The 17,256-nt window shown below is 46.7% G+C and overlaps 1 protein-coding gene across 1 annotated transcript in view; it reads right to left on the bottom strand.

Annotated features, from left to right (window-relative positions):
* SCAP (SREBF chaperone) overlaps nt 1-9,478 on the bottom strand; it is a 36,205-nt gene extending 26,727 nt beyond the window's left edge. Inside the window, exon 1 of the mRNA XM_088528929.1 lies at nt 9,285-9,478. Within this exon, the coding sequence (XP_088385055.1) occupies nt 9,285-9,406 (122 nt within the window). The 5' untranslated portion in view covers nt 9,407-9,478. The remainder of the gene's footprint in view (nt 1-9,284) is intronic.
* Between the last annotated feature and the right edge of the window lie 7,778 nt (nt 9,479-17,256).

The raw sequence follows: 17,256 nt of genomic DNA, 5'->3' as shown, positions 1-17,256 counted from the left end.
GCACAGAAGCCACCGGTGCTAATGGCACTGGATTAAGCAGGGTGACCTCTCAGCTGCTCTGTAGCCTTCACAAAAAACGAACTCACTGTTGTGTTTAGACTGTTACTCTCCCGACCCAGACTCCATACTAACCACCCCAAGTTTCCTCACTGAGATTTCGACAGTTTCCAGGATTTCACATAAACTTCACAGGTCCCCAAAGCACTTTTCCTAGCAGCAATGAGATACCCAAAGTGAGTACGAAACACTTAACTTTACTGCCACAATCTTCAAGTGTTTGTACCAGCTATCCCACAATAAACACGATATTGATCAACATTTCACAAGATCTGGGGGTTGGCATAATGATTTCTATGAAGTGTATAAAATCACATCAGAATTGAGCTGGGGGAAGAGCAAGAGGGGCTGTTACAGAGATGTTTGCCCTGATGAGCAGAGGATGGCTTTGAAGAACCACTGATTCAGGCCCAGGAGTATTTCTGAAAGTTTCTTCCTCCCTGCAGCAAAGCTGCCCTGGCACAAGAGCATCACCATGTCCATTTCCAGACGTACAAAATGCAAAGTTGGGGTTCAGGCATCAGGACGGTGGTCAGGACGCCCTATGTGCAAGCATGGAATGACAAATATATCCCCGATTCTTCCACAATCGGGATGCCCAAAATCCCTTGGGCAAGTTCTGCTGCTGCCGACCTGTACAAGATTAATTCTCAGCTTAATTATAGCATGGTTAAAGATAAAATTCTAGAAAAATGACCTGAAGTTGAACTGTTATGATCACTCTCATACTTAATAAAGCAGGTGCAGTCTTCACTGCTCATCTGTTATGCTAAAGGAGCTTTTTTTTTGGTGTGAAACCAGCACCAGAGGCCAACACAAGATGAGTTTGATGAGCACTTCTCCCTCCTGGAGCAGACCACACTCCAAGGAAGCTGCTCTTAATTAGGACCCCATCTGGATATGCATCTCTGCACTTCACAACAGCATTAACTAAATGAAGGGAGAAGAAAAATATATTAGACATTCAATTCCACCTCCAGTAATGGCAGGATCTTGAGCTGCGGCTGGGTGCAAGTTGTATCCTCTCTACCCCAATTAGCTCGTGCTGTAAAAAGCACCAATCTCACAAATGCGGTGTAACCCACGCATCTCCAAGGCGGCGTGCACACAAGCTACCCTTATTGTGCAGACTGCTAATAAGCAACAGCACCAAGCTTAAAATAGCTGGAAAAATAGGCTGCAAAGCCTCTTGCAGCTCGGATATTGCAAGGTAGCCTGTCCAAGCTGGCATCATTCCCCTGGCAGCAGCCGCTGCCCCTGAGGCATCAGGAGGAGAGATCTAAATTTAATTAAGTTAACCGCTGCCTTCTGCTGCAGGGGATCGGGGGGGTGCACAGGAGCTGCTGGGGGAGCAGAGGGGGACGGAACGGCTGGGAAGGGTCGGAGAGCTCCATTTCCAGGGCCAAAACGAGAGCCTGGCCCTCAGAGCCGATGTCGTGCCAGGATGCAGCATGTCCCAGCAAGCGGTTCTGGAGCCTGTTCTACCCTTCTGGTGCTGGGAAGGACCTTAACGGGCTGGCTTAGAGACTGCAGAGACTTGTTAAAAAGAACACTTTTATTAAAAAAGAAAAGAAAAAAAAGAGCAGTAGCCTCTGGAGGTATCTCTTGGTTGCTCCATAGTATTGGTTCTTGGCCAATACAGTCTATAACACCCTTTCTTCTCCAAGGAAGGTGGCTGTTGCCAGACCCTGGATGGAGGGGCAGCATTGCCTCCTTCTTGGCTTCTTCCTGCACCTGGATCTGCTGCTCACGGCAGCCCCAGCTTTTGCTATGGAGGCTGTACAACAAGTGGGGAATGGCTGAAGTTCAGCTAAAGAAAATAATCAGGCCTTATCACGAGCAAAAAGGGAAAAGGGAGAAAAAAAATAAAATATGATGTGGCCAAAAGGTCCTTGCAGATCACTGCAGACATGAGTAAAATATCAAGGGACTCAGAAGGCCCAGAAAATAGGCAAATAGGTAAAGCAAGTGACTCGGGGTTAAGTCACCCAGCTTCACACAACTCCTCACAAATATCTTTGAGGAGAATAACTGAGGTTCGTCATCCGGGGGTGGGCAGGAAGAAAAAAACCTGAGGGGGACACAGGGGAGGTGAATAAAAGCAGCAGGCAGAGCTGAAGGGGATGATACCTTCACGGTAAAGTCAAGCTAAGAGCAGAGCTCCACTTGGGTTATTTATTTTTCTGCTGCTATAAAAACACAGGGGGTGGAGGAGGAGGTTAACTTTGTGCGGAGGGGAAGCAGCAAACTGCTCACACCCTAAAGTGCAAAAACCTTCGTGAATAAAGAACAGCCACATCCCAAAATACCAAGCGTTTTAGCACAGCAACTCATGCTCCTTAATAGCTGTTTCTGACAGATCAAAGGGGCTTTTTTTTTTTCCCCCTTCATATTTGGATTTTCAAATAGTTGTCCAAAAAAAGAAAAAAAAATCAATGGGAACACAATGGGGAAAAAGAGTCAATGGCACTTCCTTGGAATAAAGGAAGGCAAGAGAATGAGGGGAAGAATAAGAGGGAAGTTTCTGATAAAAGAAAGAAAAAGATTAGGAACTCGTGAGCCTGGCTAAGGCCCGGACCCCGTGGGGCTGGCGGCGTAGCCGGGACAACCAGGATTCCCAGGCCCATCCATCCTCCTCCGCCCGCGCTCCGTCTGCGCCGCTGACATCCAAAGCAACCCCGGCCTTTCCCTTCGCTTCTGCTGCCGGCATCATGAATATGGAACAGGATTAACGCCGCAGAGCTCCCTCCACGATGCACTTTGATGGTGTCACTCTGCTACAGCAGCAGCTAGTGCTGCCAGTTACTTGGAAAATCGGCCGTTTCCTCACCGGGCACCAAAGGGTGTTAGATTTTTCCCTCCAAAGTCTACAGTTTTCTGCAAGTCTCCTTCAGTTTCCTTTCCTCCCCTGGGGCTGCTAACTCAACCAAAGCCCTGCTGCCACCCAGAAGCACAAATTGCTTTGTTTTCCTGCTTGCTTTTGCACCCACTCTCGTAGGTGTCTTCGTCTTTGGTGCTCCCACGTGCCCGTTCTGCAGGTAGGGATGCTGCAGGGAGCTGTGCCATTAGGTCCAGCAGGAGTGGGGCTTCCTGGAGGTGTGTGACACACCAAAAAGCTGCTGCTGTTTGTGCAATTCTCATTTTCAGCAACCATCTTCAGAGAAAAGGCCACCCAGGAATCCACTTGTACCTCTGTCTTAAAATACAGCCCGCTCTGAAGCTGTGATAAGGAGCTAAACGTGGGTGTGTAAGACAACAGGATCTAGATACGGTCTGTATTCCTTGTGCTATTGAGAAGAGCTCAGACTGGGACTGGTTCTTGGGAATCTTAGCAGAAAGTCCCTGTTCTTGAGCCAACCCCAGCATAAACACGTGTCCATGTAGGAGAAAGGAGATGATCTACTCAGCACGGCAGTATTTGAGGAGTTGTGTTTATGAAAAGTTTGAGGAATGGCTGCTGGAGGAGCACACAAAGCGCACACGCTGCTATATGCCTGACCTAAGTTATTTCAGTAAAATATCAGGACTTTGAGAATTTACTTAGCCTTAGAGAGGCAGACAATAATGATGGATGTAGTTGGCGATATCTAAGACAGACTGCAGAAGAAATAAAAAAAAAGAGAGAAAAAAGAACCCGGGAGTACTGAAAAATTTGCTGCATTTACCAGCAATGCTAGGGCAGCTCTAAGAGATACTTAAGTGACAAACCCAGAGCTCCCGCTGGGCTTTCAGAAGTGCCCACGGGACCCGGACAGCGCGAGGACCGCGAGATGCAACGAGCCTGGTCACCTCTCCGAGCACTTCTTACCACGCAGGAGACCTGCTCCGTATGGAGCTGCAGGAAGGGACAATTAAAACTGAATGAAAGAAACCACACTTCTTGTTTAAGAGATTTCTTGGACAAAGAAAGTTCCTGAACACCAGAAGGCAACTGAGAGAAGTAGGATCTAAAACAGAAACAGACAAGTCCATAAGGAAAATTTGGGTTTGAAAAGGAATTTTTTAGACACTCAGAGCGCCCTGACACCCGCTTGAAAACCCCCAAGGTGAGGAAAAAGGGATCATCTACAAGTTACTACCGCTGAATTCAAGCAAGAGCACATTTTGGTTTAGAGGTGGGTTCAAGAAAAATAAATAAAAAATAAAATAAATAAAAAATAAAAAATAAAAAATAAAATAAAATAAAATAAATAAAAAAATAAAAAATAAAATAAAAGTCCATCCAACTACTTTACATATTTTCAAGACAGCTCCGAGGGCCAAGCTGGAGGGCTGCCAGGCCGGCCCGCAGCAGCTGCAAAGCCTGGACCTGCAAATTCCTCGGTTTGCAGAGGGCTCCAGGCAGAGCTCTCCGGTGTCCCGGAGTTGTCTCTGCCGCCAGCGCCGAGGAAGGGCGAGCGGAGCGCGGCCGGGCCGCAGGGGACGGGGATGGTGGTGACGCTGCCTTAGAACAGCTGCCACCCTCATTCTGCACACTTTGGAAGAAGATTTTAGCCCATTTCCAGCCAGAGTTAAATGATGCACTCTGAAAACTCATCGCTAACGAGACGTCCAAAATTTCCTTTGGAGAGTCTTGTTTCTTCTTCAGCACAGAGAAGCTACTCGGCCGTTTACTTTGCAGTTCACTTCCGTGGATTTTCCCTTGAAATCTAGGTGGTATTTAAGGAGAAAGCAGGATGCAATTTGCGTTGAGTTTCCATTTCACAGACCTTTTGTATTTGAGTAACTGGCAGTGGGGAGAGAAGGCCAGATACTTGGCAGCAACAGCCCCCTGCTTAGCCTTGCTAAATGCACAGACAATACCTGCTTCCCAATAAAGGCTGCATCGCGCCGCTTCCTGCTGGCAGGACCTTCCAAAAATTGCATTGCAAAAGTAAAGATTCCTCCCTGCCTCCGTGCTGCCCGTCTGCTTTTGCTAAGCAGCAGAACAGAGCTCTCGGCGCACGGGACTTGCATCTCCTTTCGTCATTCCCTCCCACAGGAGACTCTGCTCCGTGCGTTCGGAGCGTGAAGAGGCTGTTGGAAACTCAGCACCTTTGGTTGGCACAGGAGACACACAAGCCTGGAAGACACTAAATGTTCTTTTAGGAAAAAAAAAATATATAATGCACACGCAAAAAAAGTGGCTTTTGCTTCTAGACAATTCCAAAATTCAGAAGCAGAACCTAATCTTTCAACCAAAGAATGAGTGCCCACAGACTCACCCTGTTAACCCTCCTAAACCTCCTTCATACAGTCAATTGCTGGATTTAGCTCCTGCTTTAAATAAAAACAATTTCAAATCTCTCAGATTATAAATATGCCTCCTCTTCTGTTGTTCTTAGAGTTGGGGAGGAAGGACTCAGCAGAGGCTTCAGCAGCAGCCTCCTTTCGCTGGGGAAAAAAAAGCACTGAGGTAGGTTTGTTCCTGCAAGATCACGAATGTTTCTTAACGTAAATCCATTTAAATGGATGATCATAAGGAATGTTGTCCACACCAGGATGTGCAGCAAAGCAAGAAGTTCACTAGAAAGCCCTGTCAACAGCTCGTTCAGCAGAAAACCGTGTTCTGAAGAAATGATATAACTTGGATTTTCAGATTTCAATTAAGACCACAGAGCAAGAACATAGGTATCTTTTGCTTTCGGCTTGCTTATTAGTTTATTAATAAAAAACAATATGCCATGTCTTACCTATAGGTCACATTAAAAGTGTTGCCTACACAGAACACCTGAAGTTTAAAGATAGGATGGAAATAAATTCAATCACCCTATAAGGGATGCTTTGGAGATATTCTGAAGCAAGAGCAGCTGCTCCGAAGTTGGTTCTGTTACCTGGGTGTTAAGTCCTGAATTTTCCCTTGAACAGGAAAAACCAGCACGTTAATTGATGCCAAAACAACAGGCCAGAGCTGGAGGTCTCTTCTACCTTGGACAGAAACGTTGCCTAAATCAACTTCTGTCTGGAAACCAGGCTCTGGCTTTCCCCACCGGCCCCTTTCACCAAATTTCAGCCCTTCCCACTCCTTGCGGGCGGATGAGATGAACCAGCCAGATTTGCCCTAAGAAAGTGGAAATTTCTCAGGAGCACAAAGCAAATCGAATTCCGGCAGCAAGGTGGTGTCCAAGGCTTCAGATCCTTGCAAGGCGACTGCGGAACAAGGGACACACGTGGCAGCGCGTGGCCCTCAGCGAGTACCTGCCTATGCCCAGAGCTCACGCAGCGGCTCTTGCCCACACTATTCCCCACTGAACACCTCCAACAACTGCTGTTTTTGCATTCTGGGAGGATGGTTGGGTAGATGCAGCTTTAAAACAGCTCCCAATCCAGCTAGCTGTGCTGGGCTAGACCAAAGGCCCACCTGGGCTAGTAACTTGCATCCTACCATGGCCAACAGCCTCCTAAAAAGTGGGCAAATATGGCAAGTATGGGGGGAATAAGTGAGCTCCAAGACTCAACTCTAACCTCCAGCAAGTTAATGTACTATCCACAACTCGTATTCCTGATGAATGATCCCAAAACGTTTGAAGTTTCCTGCCCCACCTCTTTTATTGCCTGCAGTCATAGAGGTGACTGTTAATCACTCCTGTCTTCCTGTTATGCTGTTTTATAGATGCAGCCTCTGTGATTAAAATGTCAAAATAAAGCCTTTTCTTGGGCTTTGGCACTCCCCCTCTCCCAACCTATAAAGCTTTCTTGGAACTGATGGAAAGATGCAAATGTTTGAAAGATTGCAGTGTACACAGCCTGAGAAGTTGAGTGTCTTGCTCCAGGGCCAAATTCTAGCACAGGCCAAGGAACCTGCATACACTGTAGCTGATGATAAGGTTTCATTGCACTGTACCAGGTATAGTGAGCTTGTTTCCTGTAAAACAGAAAATAAATGTAAGGACTGCAGCTACAAACCTATGGAGACCTGAGAAAACAGAAGTTACTCTCAAATCACTTGATATGGAGGATGTGTGTTCCCTACAGCACCACTCCTTGGAGTTTCAGCTTAAAAAAATAAAACACTTTCCAGGAAGGAAGTGGGTGGAGAGCAGGAACACTCCTAACACCTTGCTAAAACACCACAAACAGAACGGACTGCAAGCTAGCTTGAAAATGTATCTTCAGAAGTGTTTGGCATTCCTGTTCCTTTATAAACTTCACAGACTAAAGATCATACAAACTGCAGCCCCAGATTTCCAAGAAGTCCACTTTTGGCCAGAAACCATTCGGAGGTATGTCTGGGATAATCTGGCACTTAGAGAAAAGTTCTATGTACTGGCCAATACACACATCCTTCCTGCGATTATTTAATTTGGATTAAAAAAACAAGGATCAATTGCATTTACTCGGAGCGAACCAAGCAGTCTCTGCAGCAACAGCAGCTAAATTTCATTCCTAGACCCCTTTTTTCTGGTGTCACTGGCGTGGGGACACTTCCAAGTGCTGGGGACATTTCCACACACACAGGATCATGCAGGAAACCTGCCCTTTCTCCCACCAAAACACAACAGCAGCAGCCCAAAACCCAACCTGGCCTGGGTGGCAGGATCAGTGGAGCATCCCAGGCTCAGTGGTGGGACAATATTGCGGAGCATCCCGTGCTGGGATATCCTGGAAGGGTTCAGTCTTACCATGGGGAAAGGCTGGGGTGTAGAAGAGCTGTGCTCGGGATGAGGTCTGTCCCATTAGCACTGCCACACCTAATTAACACCAGCTCATATCAATTAACACCAGCACAGGAATTGAAATAATCCAACAAAACAGTCCAGCTTTTAAAAAGGGAGAATCTCAGCCATGCTGCTTGTAGCACTCGAGCTTTTGCCAGGGTGCTCCTGCTCTCAAAGGATGTCACCGAATTTAAAAAAAACCTTCCCTTCTTCAGGTCATTATTTGCTTTGCTAATGAGGTGCTGGAGCTCATCAGTGCAACAAGCTATTTGCTTCGTGAAGGTTACCTGAACATTTGGCAGTGTCCTTTGAGACCCCTTCTGCAGTTTAAAGCTAACCTGTAATTGCAGAGTCCCCGAACGCCAGTAACGCAGCCACTGTCACAAATCCAGAGCAGCGACCTTGCCAGAGCTGCTTTGAAGCCTCAGGCACTTGGTGAGAGGCTTTAACTCAACTTTCTCCAAACACAAGACCAAAGCCACACTGCACGGGTACAAACCCCTGCCTAGCGGGCAGCAGGCTCCCAAGCAGCAGGGCAGCAGACTTGACACTTGAAAACAGCATCCAGCGGAGCTGAAGAGACACAGCTGCTGATTGTAACCACATCAGCCTAAAGGAACTTAAAACCCACTTGATTGGACCTTGGAGAAACTTCCAATTTCCTTTAGGACATGGGAGCTGAGAACAAAAAACAACAAAACTAAACAAAAACTAAATATTTACATGGAATCATATGCAGCTGTGCAAAATCAGGAAAACACCACCACTATTCCTGCTCATGCAGGAGAAGTGACCCTACAGGTTTCCAACACTGCATTTTTAATATACATGCAAAAAGCTGCATTTTTAATATACATGAAAAAAGTGCCTTATGCTGAGCGATGGCCAAAGAAAAATTTAAGTTCACATTTACTGCAACACTGTTAGAGAAGCTCTAACAGCAGTGTATCACCAGAGTATGTTTTACTTTGACCAAAGTTTAATCCTGCCTGCGTACAGGTATGCACGTGCCTACACATAGATTTGAGCACAAAAGCTTTCACAATGCCAGCAGCAACAATGCCTCACTGGAAGTAATTTAGAGGCTCAAGTAATATTTCTGTGACAACGTATTTAACTGCAACTCGTGCCCAAATTAGGGGTTCATAAGGGAAGAATTTATAAGGATAATCAGCATACGCACACCTAGGTAAGGGCTGAAAAGGAAGAGCACAAGCTTCAGGGAGAACAGAATATACAAGAATGGAGAGAAAGATCAACTTTCCTCCTCCCCATCTTTAATTTATGGTTTTGGAGTGCACCACTAGGTGGTTAGTGATTACGTGTTTTACTTACTGCTTTACTTATTTCACTTACTTGATTATTTTTTACTATTTACTTAACTGCATCAAGATACTTCATCCCTGTCATTTCTTTAGTCTCACACAAAAGGATGACAACAGTCCAGCTTGTAAAAAAATGGTATCTTCCAGGGTAGCACACGAAACAGCGAAACCTGAGCACGTCCGTGTTGCTAAGACAGCTCCGCTAACAGGCGACGGAGAATCCAGCAACAACGTGGGGAAAAAACAAGCGCTGGGCAGGACTCACCAGCAGGCCAGGATGCAGAGGGCGGTGAAGAGGATGATGGGGATGGGGTAGGAGGCGCAGAGCAGCCCGTGGCTGTAGAACGCCCGCGATATCCTCTCGCGCAGCCTTTCAGTCAGGGTCATCCTCGAGCGTCGTCACCTCGCTGCCATCCCGGAGCACGGCACGGGCGGAGGAGACGCCGGCATGCGCTGCGCGGCCGCCTGCAAACGGGGAGGAAAGCAAGAAAGCAATTCTTCGTGGGATAATAAATAAATAAAGGAAAATAAAGCATGCTGGCGATGCCGAGACATTCTGTGTTGAACCTCCTTGGAAGGAAGGTAAAAAAGACACCACACACATTGTCGTAAGTCTGCAGGCAATTTGATCAACTTTTCTTGCCCCTAGGAGAAAGGACAGAAAACACAACTGGAAAACGAGGAGCAGCTGAACAGGCATTGACCGCCGCTGCCATGAGCGGCGCTTGGAGCAAACCCACCGCAACAGGCGCCGGGAGCCCAGCGGCCTGCAAGGAAGGGAGAGCAGCTCAGCAGGGGCAGAACGAAGCCACACGTTGGGGTGACACCAACACGCAGCCAGAGACGAGGACTCGAGCGTGGGCGGCAGCAGCGCGGCCTTGAGGGAAGGGCTCGGCCGCCCACGGCAACGCGCTCGCTCCGAGGGCGCGGGCTGCCGGCAGCACTAAGGCCCCAAAGGGATTTCAGGAGCTTTACAGATCAACCTAAAGAAAGTTGTTTTCGCTTGGGACAAGCGGGAGGGAATATAAGTAGCCACGGTTCGGAAAATTAAGGCAGGACACACGGCTCACTAAAAACCAACTCTGAGGCGCTTGGTGTCCGGAGCGCACGGCCTCGGGCCAGGCCGGTTACCAAGGGCTAACTGAGGTGAGGGTCTTGGAACTGGGCACCTCCAACCTGCATTTGGTTTTTAACACAAAAAGCTCATACAAATGGTTACGCTGGTGCCTGAAAGTGAAGTGCAAAGCAGGTTTCTGGGAAAGACGGGCAGAGGAAACTTTATTTCTTACCATCTCCAGCCAAACACAAAGCATGTGGTTCACAACAGTGAACAGAAGGGATACTAGAGGAGCAAGCTGGAGAGGTTCACAGGCCAGAAATCTTAAAATTAGTATCAATAACTGTTAATAGAAGTCTGTAGCCTCAGCTATTTTGATGCTTCCCTCATCCTCTGTCTCTTATTCTTTCCTGAACATCCCCTGGTGATTTTTTTCCAATGCAGGTCTTGCCACAGCTAGGAAGCATAAGGTTGCTGCTCAGATAAACAGATCAGCTCCCTAATCCAGAGGCAGAAGACAAAAACAAGCCTTAAGCTGTCCTTAAAGGCAGAGCAATCACCCAGGGCCCTGCAAAGCCTCCGCTGACTTCCAGTGCCCAAACCTTATGGCTTTCCCAACTGCGACAGGGGAGACAACTCATTACAGCAAGACACAAATTAGTCAGGCCAGCTTAAGCAATGCATAAAAGGGAAGATGCCTCACATCAGCCATATTTAATTAGCAATAAAGTTTATGAATATTCAGAGACAATCAGAAATCCAAGGGCATAAACATGTGCAACACAAAGCACACTCCGGCCACGAAGGTCCCTTCCGAGCAGCAAGACCCAGCATCGCCCTCGGGTCCATCTCCAGAGCAGGTTTCCTCGTGCTCCGTGCGGACACCATCATCCTGCTCCATTCCCACAGTTCAAATACACCCCGTTTGATTCTCCACCTCTATCTCAACGGGCAAGTAAACCACTATTTCTGATGAACACGGCTCTCTAGGGCAAGAGCTCCTCCCTATGAGTAATCACACTAGCTTATCCATAAAAACCTGGGTGTTGCAGGCAAGAAAGAAAGGACAGAGCAATACCTGCTCTTGCTCTAGGGCTGGGTGGCAAGAGCACGCTGCCCTTTCCAAGCCTTGTTCTATGACTAACTTGGGAAGAACACATAAAATCTATTTTGGTGACAGAGGAGTGCCAGGACTACCTTTTTGAGCAGCCTTACCTTCTGACAGGGATTTTGGTTACTGCCTGTGAACATTTTCTTCTAATTACAAAGAGGGGAAACTTAGTACTTACTTGCTTTGCACAGCATGAAACACCAGAGTTCACTAAGGGAAAAACACGTTAGGTTTGGAGCACTTGCATTTGCTCAGTTTTTAGGGGCTGTATGTTTAAATTCTTTATTAGATTTATTGTGCAAGTGCACATGAAAGTTTAAGGCAGCAGCAGTTCATATGCAAAGTTATTTTTGCAAATGAAGCTCAAAAGAAACTCTCCGATCTTGGGACAACAGTGCAAGCAGAATCCATTCAGGGGACTCCTCTGTGCCAGCAAGGAGGTTTTCAAGACTGCAAATCTAGGACAGCAAAAAGGTTTGGCTGGAAACAAGTGGGCAATAGGACATTTCCTTATAACTTTGCGACACAGCGTGCTCTGTTTCTGAAGCATAAATACATAAAAGAAGCCGTGCTGACATACGGATGTGCACTGAGGCCATAGCAAGTCAGACCTCTGATCCGCTTTGGCTACGAAATACGGTGACGTTCAGGAATATAGCGTAGGAAACCAAAGCAAACAGCAGGCCTGAAAGAGCAAGGTTGGCTTTAAGGTTTCTTAAACTCCAAATTAAACACATACTAAGCAGTTTAGACCTTCTTGCCATCCCTTCCATTTATAAGAGATACTTTTATTGCAAGGATTATGCAAATTCAACTATATATCAGGATGATTTCACTTCAGATGCTTTCCCCCTCGCTTACACACAAGCGATTCCAACATGAAGCTGGCAACTCTTTCCATGGTAAATACTACCCGGGGGCTGGCTGGGACAGAGGTGGTTGGCAGAGGGGCATCACAGCACAGCGACGTCGCACGGCATAAGCCATGGACACTCGCAAAAGGGTTTCCCAAGGAGACAAACAACTCTCAGACATAATGATTCAACCCCTGGAAGAGGCTTTAATCATCTCACCAGCAATAAACCCAATCGCTTATTTGCTGGTTGTTCACAAAGCAACACAGGCAGGGAGAACATCGAGTTCTTATAACCCCGAGGGCTGCTTCTTCCAGCTGACCATTATCCCAATCGGAAAGTGCGTTACGTTATAATCCGCTTAATTTATAACGTGCTCCAGGCTGAGTGATGTGAGGTGAAGCAGCTTTTCACAGCATCCCAGAAGGGCCGGGGCTGGCAGGGCCCTCCAGGGACCCCCCAGTGCAGCCCCGGCTCCAGCAGGGACACCCAGAGCACGGGGCACCCGGGCGCATCCAGGCGGGTTGGAGATCTCCAGAGCAGGAGCCTCCACAGCCTCTCTGGGCAGCCTGTGCCAGGGCTCGGGCACCCTCACACCAAGGAAGTTCTTCCTCACACGGACATGGAGCTGCCTGGGGTTCAGCCTGTGCCGTTCCCCCTGGTCCTGGCAGCGGCAGCACCGAGCAGAGCCTGGCCCCGTCCTCCCTGCATCCTTGTTGAACTTCATGAGGTTCCTCTCTGCCCAACTCTCCAACCTGTCCAGGTCTCTCGGGTTTTCAATCAGAATTAACGGGTCCGCATCAGTCAGTCGCTCAACAGCTGCATCCAGCTCACTTGCCCTTCCCTCCGCACAGAGCAGAGCAGAAGCTCATCCAAAAATCCTTCTAAAAACACCCCTTCCTGCCCACCCTCACACCTAGCTAGCTGCATATAAGGAGACACAATTCACTTCCTATTTCAAGCTCTTCTCTGGTGAGAGGTTTGCGGGGAGCGTTTCGGAAGCACTCGGCAGCGGGGAGGAAGCTGCAGGGACGCACAACGGCCTCGGCGTGCCGGGAGAGCCCCTCGTCCCGCTTAGTGCCTTTCAGAACGGGAAAAGGGTTGTTCTTTCTGTGAAAAGAAAGAAAAACTCAATAATACACGCTGCGTAATAACACTTTTGCAAAGATAAAAGCCTCTGTCTCTCTTAAAAGTAGCTACACATTCCATATTCTTTACATTTCCAACCAAAAAGCCTCACGGAAGGCACGGAAAGGTCTCATGCATAGGCAGGAGCTGCTCAGATGACACCAGCCTGAGGTAAACAGAGACAAAACTAGTCTCAAGCTTAGGAAAGCTTTTCCCTCTATTAGAAACAGCAACCTGCCTTTTTTTTTTTTTTTTTTTTTTAAGCTCTCTTGAATCAGGCAGTATTGTTAAATAGCCATAAGAGCACAACACACTGCTGCTAGTAAGACTGAAAAAAAACACTGATCTGTAGTGGTTTTTCTTGCACTTCCGTACATAAAATAACTTGCTCTATCTTGCCACAGTCTAGAGTAGTCCCATAGCTAAGCTTCCAATGTGAATTTTAACCTAGGATTTTCCATGTAAAACACGGAGGTTGGGAAAGGAGGAAGGGATCCAAAAATGGTCCCTCTGTTCCCCCCACCCACACCAACAACATTCCCATGGAGACCTAACACATTTTAAATGCTTGACCTGTCCCTTTGGAGCACCTTTGCTCAAGACAAAATTAACCAGATCACTTCAAAATTGCCCTGCCAAATTAAAAGTAAGGTTTTGATTTGGACTCTGATTATTATCTTGATCCAGGGGGGACAAGGCCACTTCCATATTCACACGATACTTCCTTCACATGCTGGGATTCCACATCCCATAAGGGCACATTCCCACCTGCTTGGAGCTACAGGAATTCCATATCTTGGGCTACATCTAGGGACACAGAGCAGAAAAACTGGAGTGATCCCTGGTATTGTGTTTGCTCAATGATTTTCAGTCTCCATTGGGCAGGCAGGGCTCTCCTCCATCTCCCCTCAGTCCATGGACAGGGTTTCACCATCACAATGTCCATCTTGGCTGTAAGTGTCCCCCTGAAAACAAGGGAAACCAAAGAAATTCCCTGACAAAAGATATGGGAAATGGTCAAACTTTAGATCGTTCACACACCAGCAACGTGTGCTGCAAAAGCAGATTTTCTTGCCTTTTGCTGGACTGTGGAGGTTCTCCACAGCCTTGATGCACTACATGGGGTCACCACCCCAACCCCTTTCAATAAACGTCCTTGAGAAGCAGAGCTCTGGGCTGCAATAGGGGCTCTCATGTCCAGAGCCCGAACATCATCCCAGTATCAGCAGCAGGGAGAAGCGGAAAGGAGTGAGGAACAGACCACGGGAAGCCAAGTCTCCCTTGCTCCAGCTAACCTGACTGATCCAAGAATTCTCCTCCAACAAGGGACGCGGGGGAAGCAGAAGCATTCTCTGGAAGGCTTCAGAGATGGGGAGAAACAAGAAATGTGCTCCGGACACCGATTTCCCCTCACAGGCCCGCTACACAATCAGCTCTAACACCAAGCTGCTGTTCTCCAACTACATTCCCATGCAAAGAATAGTCTTTTGTGCTGCAAGAGGACACAGAGGTCAGCGGCAGCAGAATACTTCCTATGGGAAAATCATGAGCACTAAACCACCCTTTTGGAGACTGGTGTGTTGAATAGGTTAATCCCGACTAAGCCCTCTGAGAAACGAGGCTCCGGAGCGCCCGGTACGTTCTGAGCTGGCTGTTCTTCATAGATGGCTCCATTTCGTATCCGAATTACGAAATTCATCAAACTTGTGGTTACCTCTCTTCCATCCCAGCCACAGGACCAAGGGAGTGAAGTTTTGATTCGGTTCTTAAATGTCAACACACAAAATGGGCATCTAACCCAGGGCAATCAGGTGCAGCATTCCCGGTTCAAATCCCACCTTCTTCCAGCGGGACACGCAGGGAAACAAGCTGGTTTGGACAGCAGCAAAATGTGCGTGTTCCCTTGAGCAGCACGTTGCATCTGAGAGCAGATGAAGACCCGAGGGCAGCTCGCTGCGACGCGACTCACGCGCTGACCATTTTGGACCGCTTGGTCAAGCTGCTGCGTTCCGCGGAGCGAACGTTTCCAGGGCCTTTCCCTTCTTGTTTATTCTCTGGAAATGCCTCAAAGCTCTTCCCACCAGTCCAACGACTGGAGCCCGCACTCCAGACTTGCTTGTCAACTCATTTCCCTCAGCCAAACAAGAAACAAAGCGAAGCATGTTTGCCAAGCACGCAACACGATATTTAAAGATCAAGGAGATGCACATATCTTGATACAACATCCTATGCATATGCAGGGCTACCCACTCATTCCCTTCGCATCCTTTTGCCTGCATCCCTCTCCTTACAATCTTCATTTACATCTCGACAGTTTAGAAATCCAGAGGTTACCTGAAATAAAGATCCCATTTTACAAGGGATATTTCACTCGTTTTTACAAATTCTTCATCATATCTCAAAATGCTTGAATAGTATCAAGTGGAAAACCCAGGCAAGAGAGCCACAAAGGCTCAGGAAAAGAGCACTTGGACCAAGAGTCTTAACATCCCAGGGACAACCCAATCCCATACCTGTGAGGATCCGCATTCCAAACAAGTTTCCAAACACATTCAGTAAAACCTCTGGATTCTTGTGTCACAAGAGTCTCAGCTAAGTCCTGCTCAAGAACAGCAATGCATCAAAAAACAAGAAATATCCCTTTTTTCGCAAAGAAAACTAACAAAAAGGTTATTGCAAGCAGCATTAGTCAAAAGCTTGTTAGTAGAGCCACAAAATACAGAAGTTTGGGTAAGCTGCAAAAATAAAAAGTGTCAACATTCAGAAAACCCTCACAGCTCCATTCAAAGGTTACTACTCTTTCACCATTTAGCCAAAGGAAATTTAATAAGATTTTTATTGGATTACTGAACACATGAACAGTTGCCAATCCTTTCTTACTCACTGCTAAGTTCTTGCCCAAACTAGTTCTTGTTAGCAAGGCTGTAGCTTCCAGTGCTAGTTCACTACACAAGGAAACATCATCATGGAAAATAGCATCTTTCCTAAACCATGGTCTTTAGGATCACTTACAACTGCAGAAATATTGTTAACATTCCCCCTCATACAGGGGAGCCCATGAAGATGAATGATAGAAAACAACAAGGCAAAATTAATTTGGAAAAGGTTGAATTTAGAGAAGAAAATGTGCAGGATATACATTACTGAAATAGCGAGTGCCACACGATATAAAAGACAGAGAGAGAACCAAGAGAGGTGTGTGTGTATATATCAATAGATAGATAGTTATTTTATGTTTTGGGACAAGGCTGCACAGCAGATTTCAAAAAGTGTGTGGGGAGAACGACTTATTAAAGAGACTGTGTGTTTAAGAGAAACCTTAAGGGGAATTAGAAGAACAAAGTGTTTGCAGGTGACAGAGGCCATTTGAAGTTATTACATGGGAATATCAGAGGAGATGCTGGCATTTATCAAAAAGGCTGGTAAGGAGCTGAAGTTGTGTCCAAATGGGGCAAATAAGGAGAATGAGATCCCTGTATCCTGTAAAAACATTATAAAGCAGGTCAAAAAGGAGTCTGAGAAAAAAAAATGGGAAAAGGCCTAAGAATTCATAACAAATCCTAATTCAGATTCCACAAGCAGGCTGCCTGCTAGAGAATCTGCAAGGCCAAAGGATGATCGTTATATTAAAAAATAAAGCCAGAGAAGAAAAGCTAAGTAAAATTTGCCTTCATCTTTGCTGAGGAGAGCAGAGAAGCTGGGGGAAAGACTTCCATAATGAAGCCCTCCGTAACGGGACATAAGGATCCATCCCAGCCTGGCTTGTCACTAGGAGAGGCTACATAAAATAATAATGTTACAGTAGTGAGGGTCCAGGACCTCATGGTATCACACGAGGACACGCACAGGAACCCAGACGTGAAACAGCTAAATTGGAATAAGAAACCTGACCAGCAGTCCCACAGGAATCCTACTGTTTAATATCTTTATGAATACCTAAGGAAAAAGTGTAATATTAACATAATAGACAGGTGTTAATTTTGTTAATAGGTGTATTAACATAGTAGACAACCGAAAGTGTTACTTATCCAGGGAAGCAGAGATCAGGCAGACTGAAGAGTAAATCAGGTATTAGAAGTTAAGAAGA

The sequence above is a fragment of the Tinamus guttatus genome, unplaced genomic scaffold (assembly GCF_059628265.1).
Source record: "Tinamus guttatus ecotype Peru unplaced genomic scaffold, ASM5962826v1 Tinamus_guttatus_pri_ptg000317l, whole genome shotgun sequence".
Taxonomy (NCBI): Eukaryota; Metazoa; Chordata; class Aves; order Tinamiformes; family Tinamidae; genus Tinamus; species Tinamus guttatus.
The sequence above is the reverse complement of the archived record's forward strand: the minus strand, read 5'-3'. Positions and strand labels throughout refer to the sequence as shown.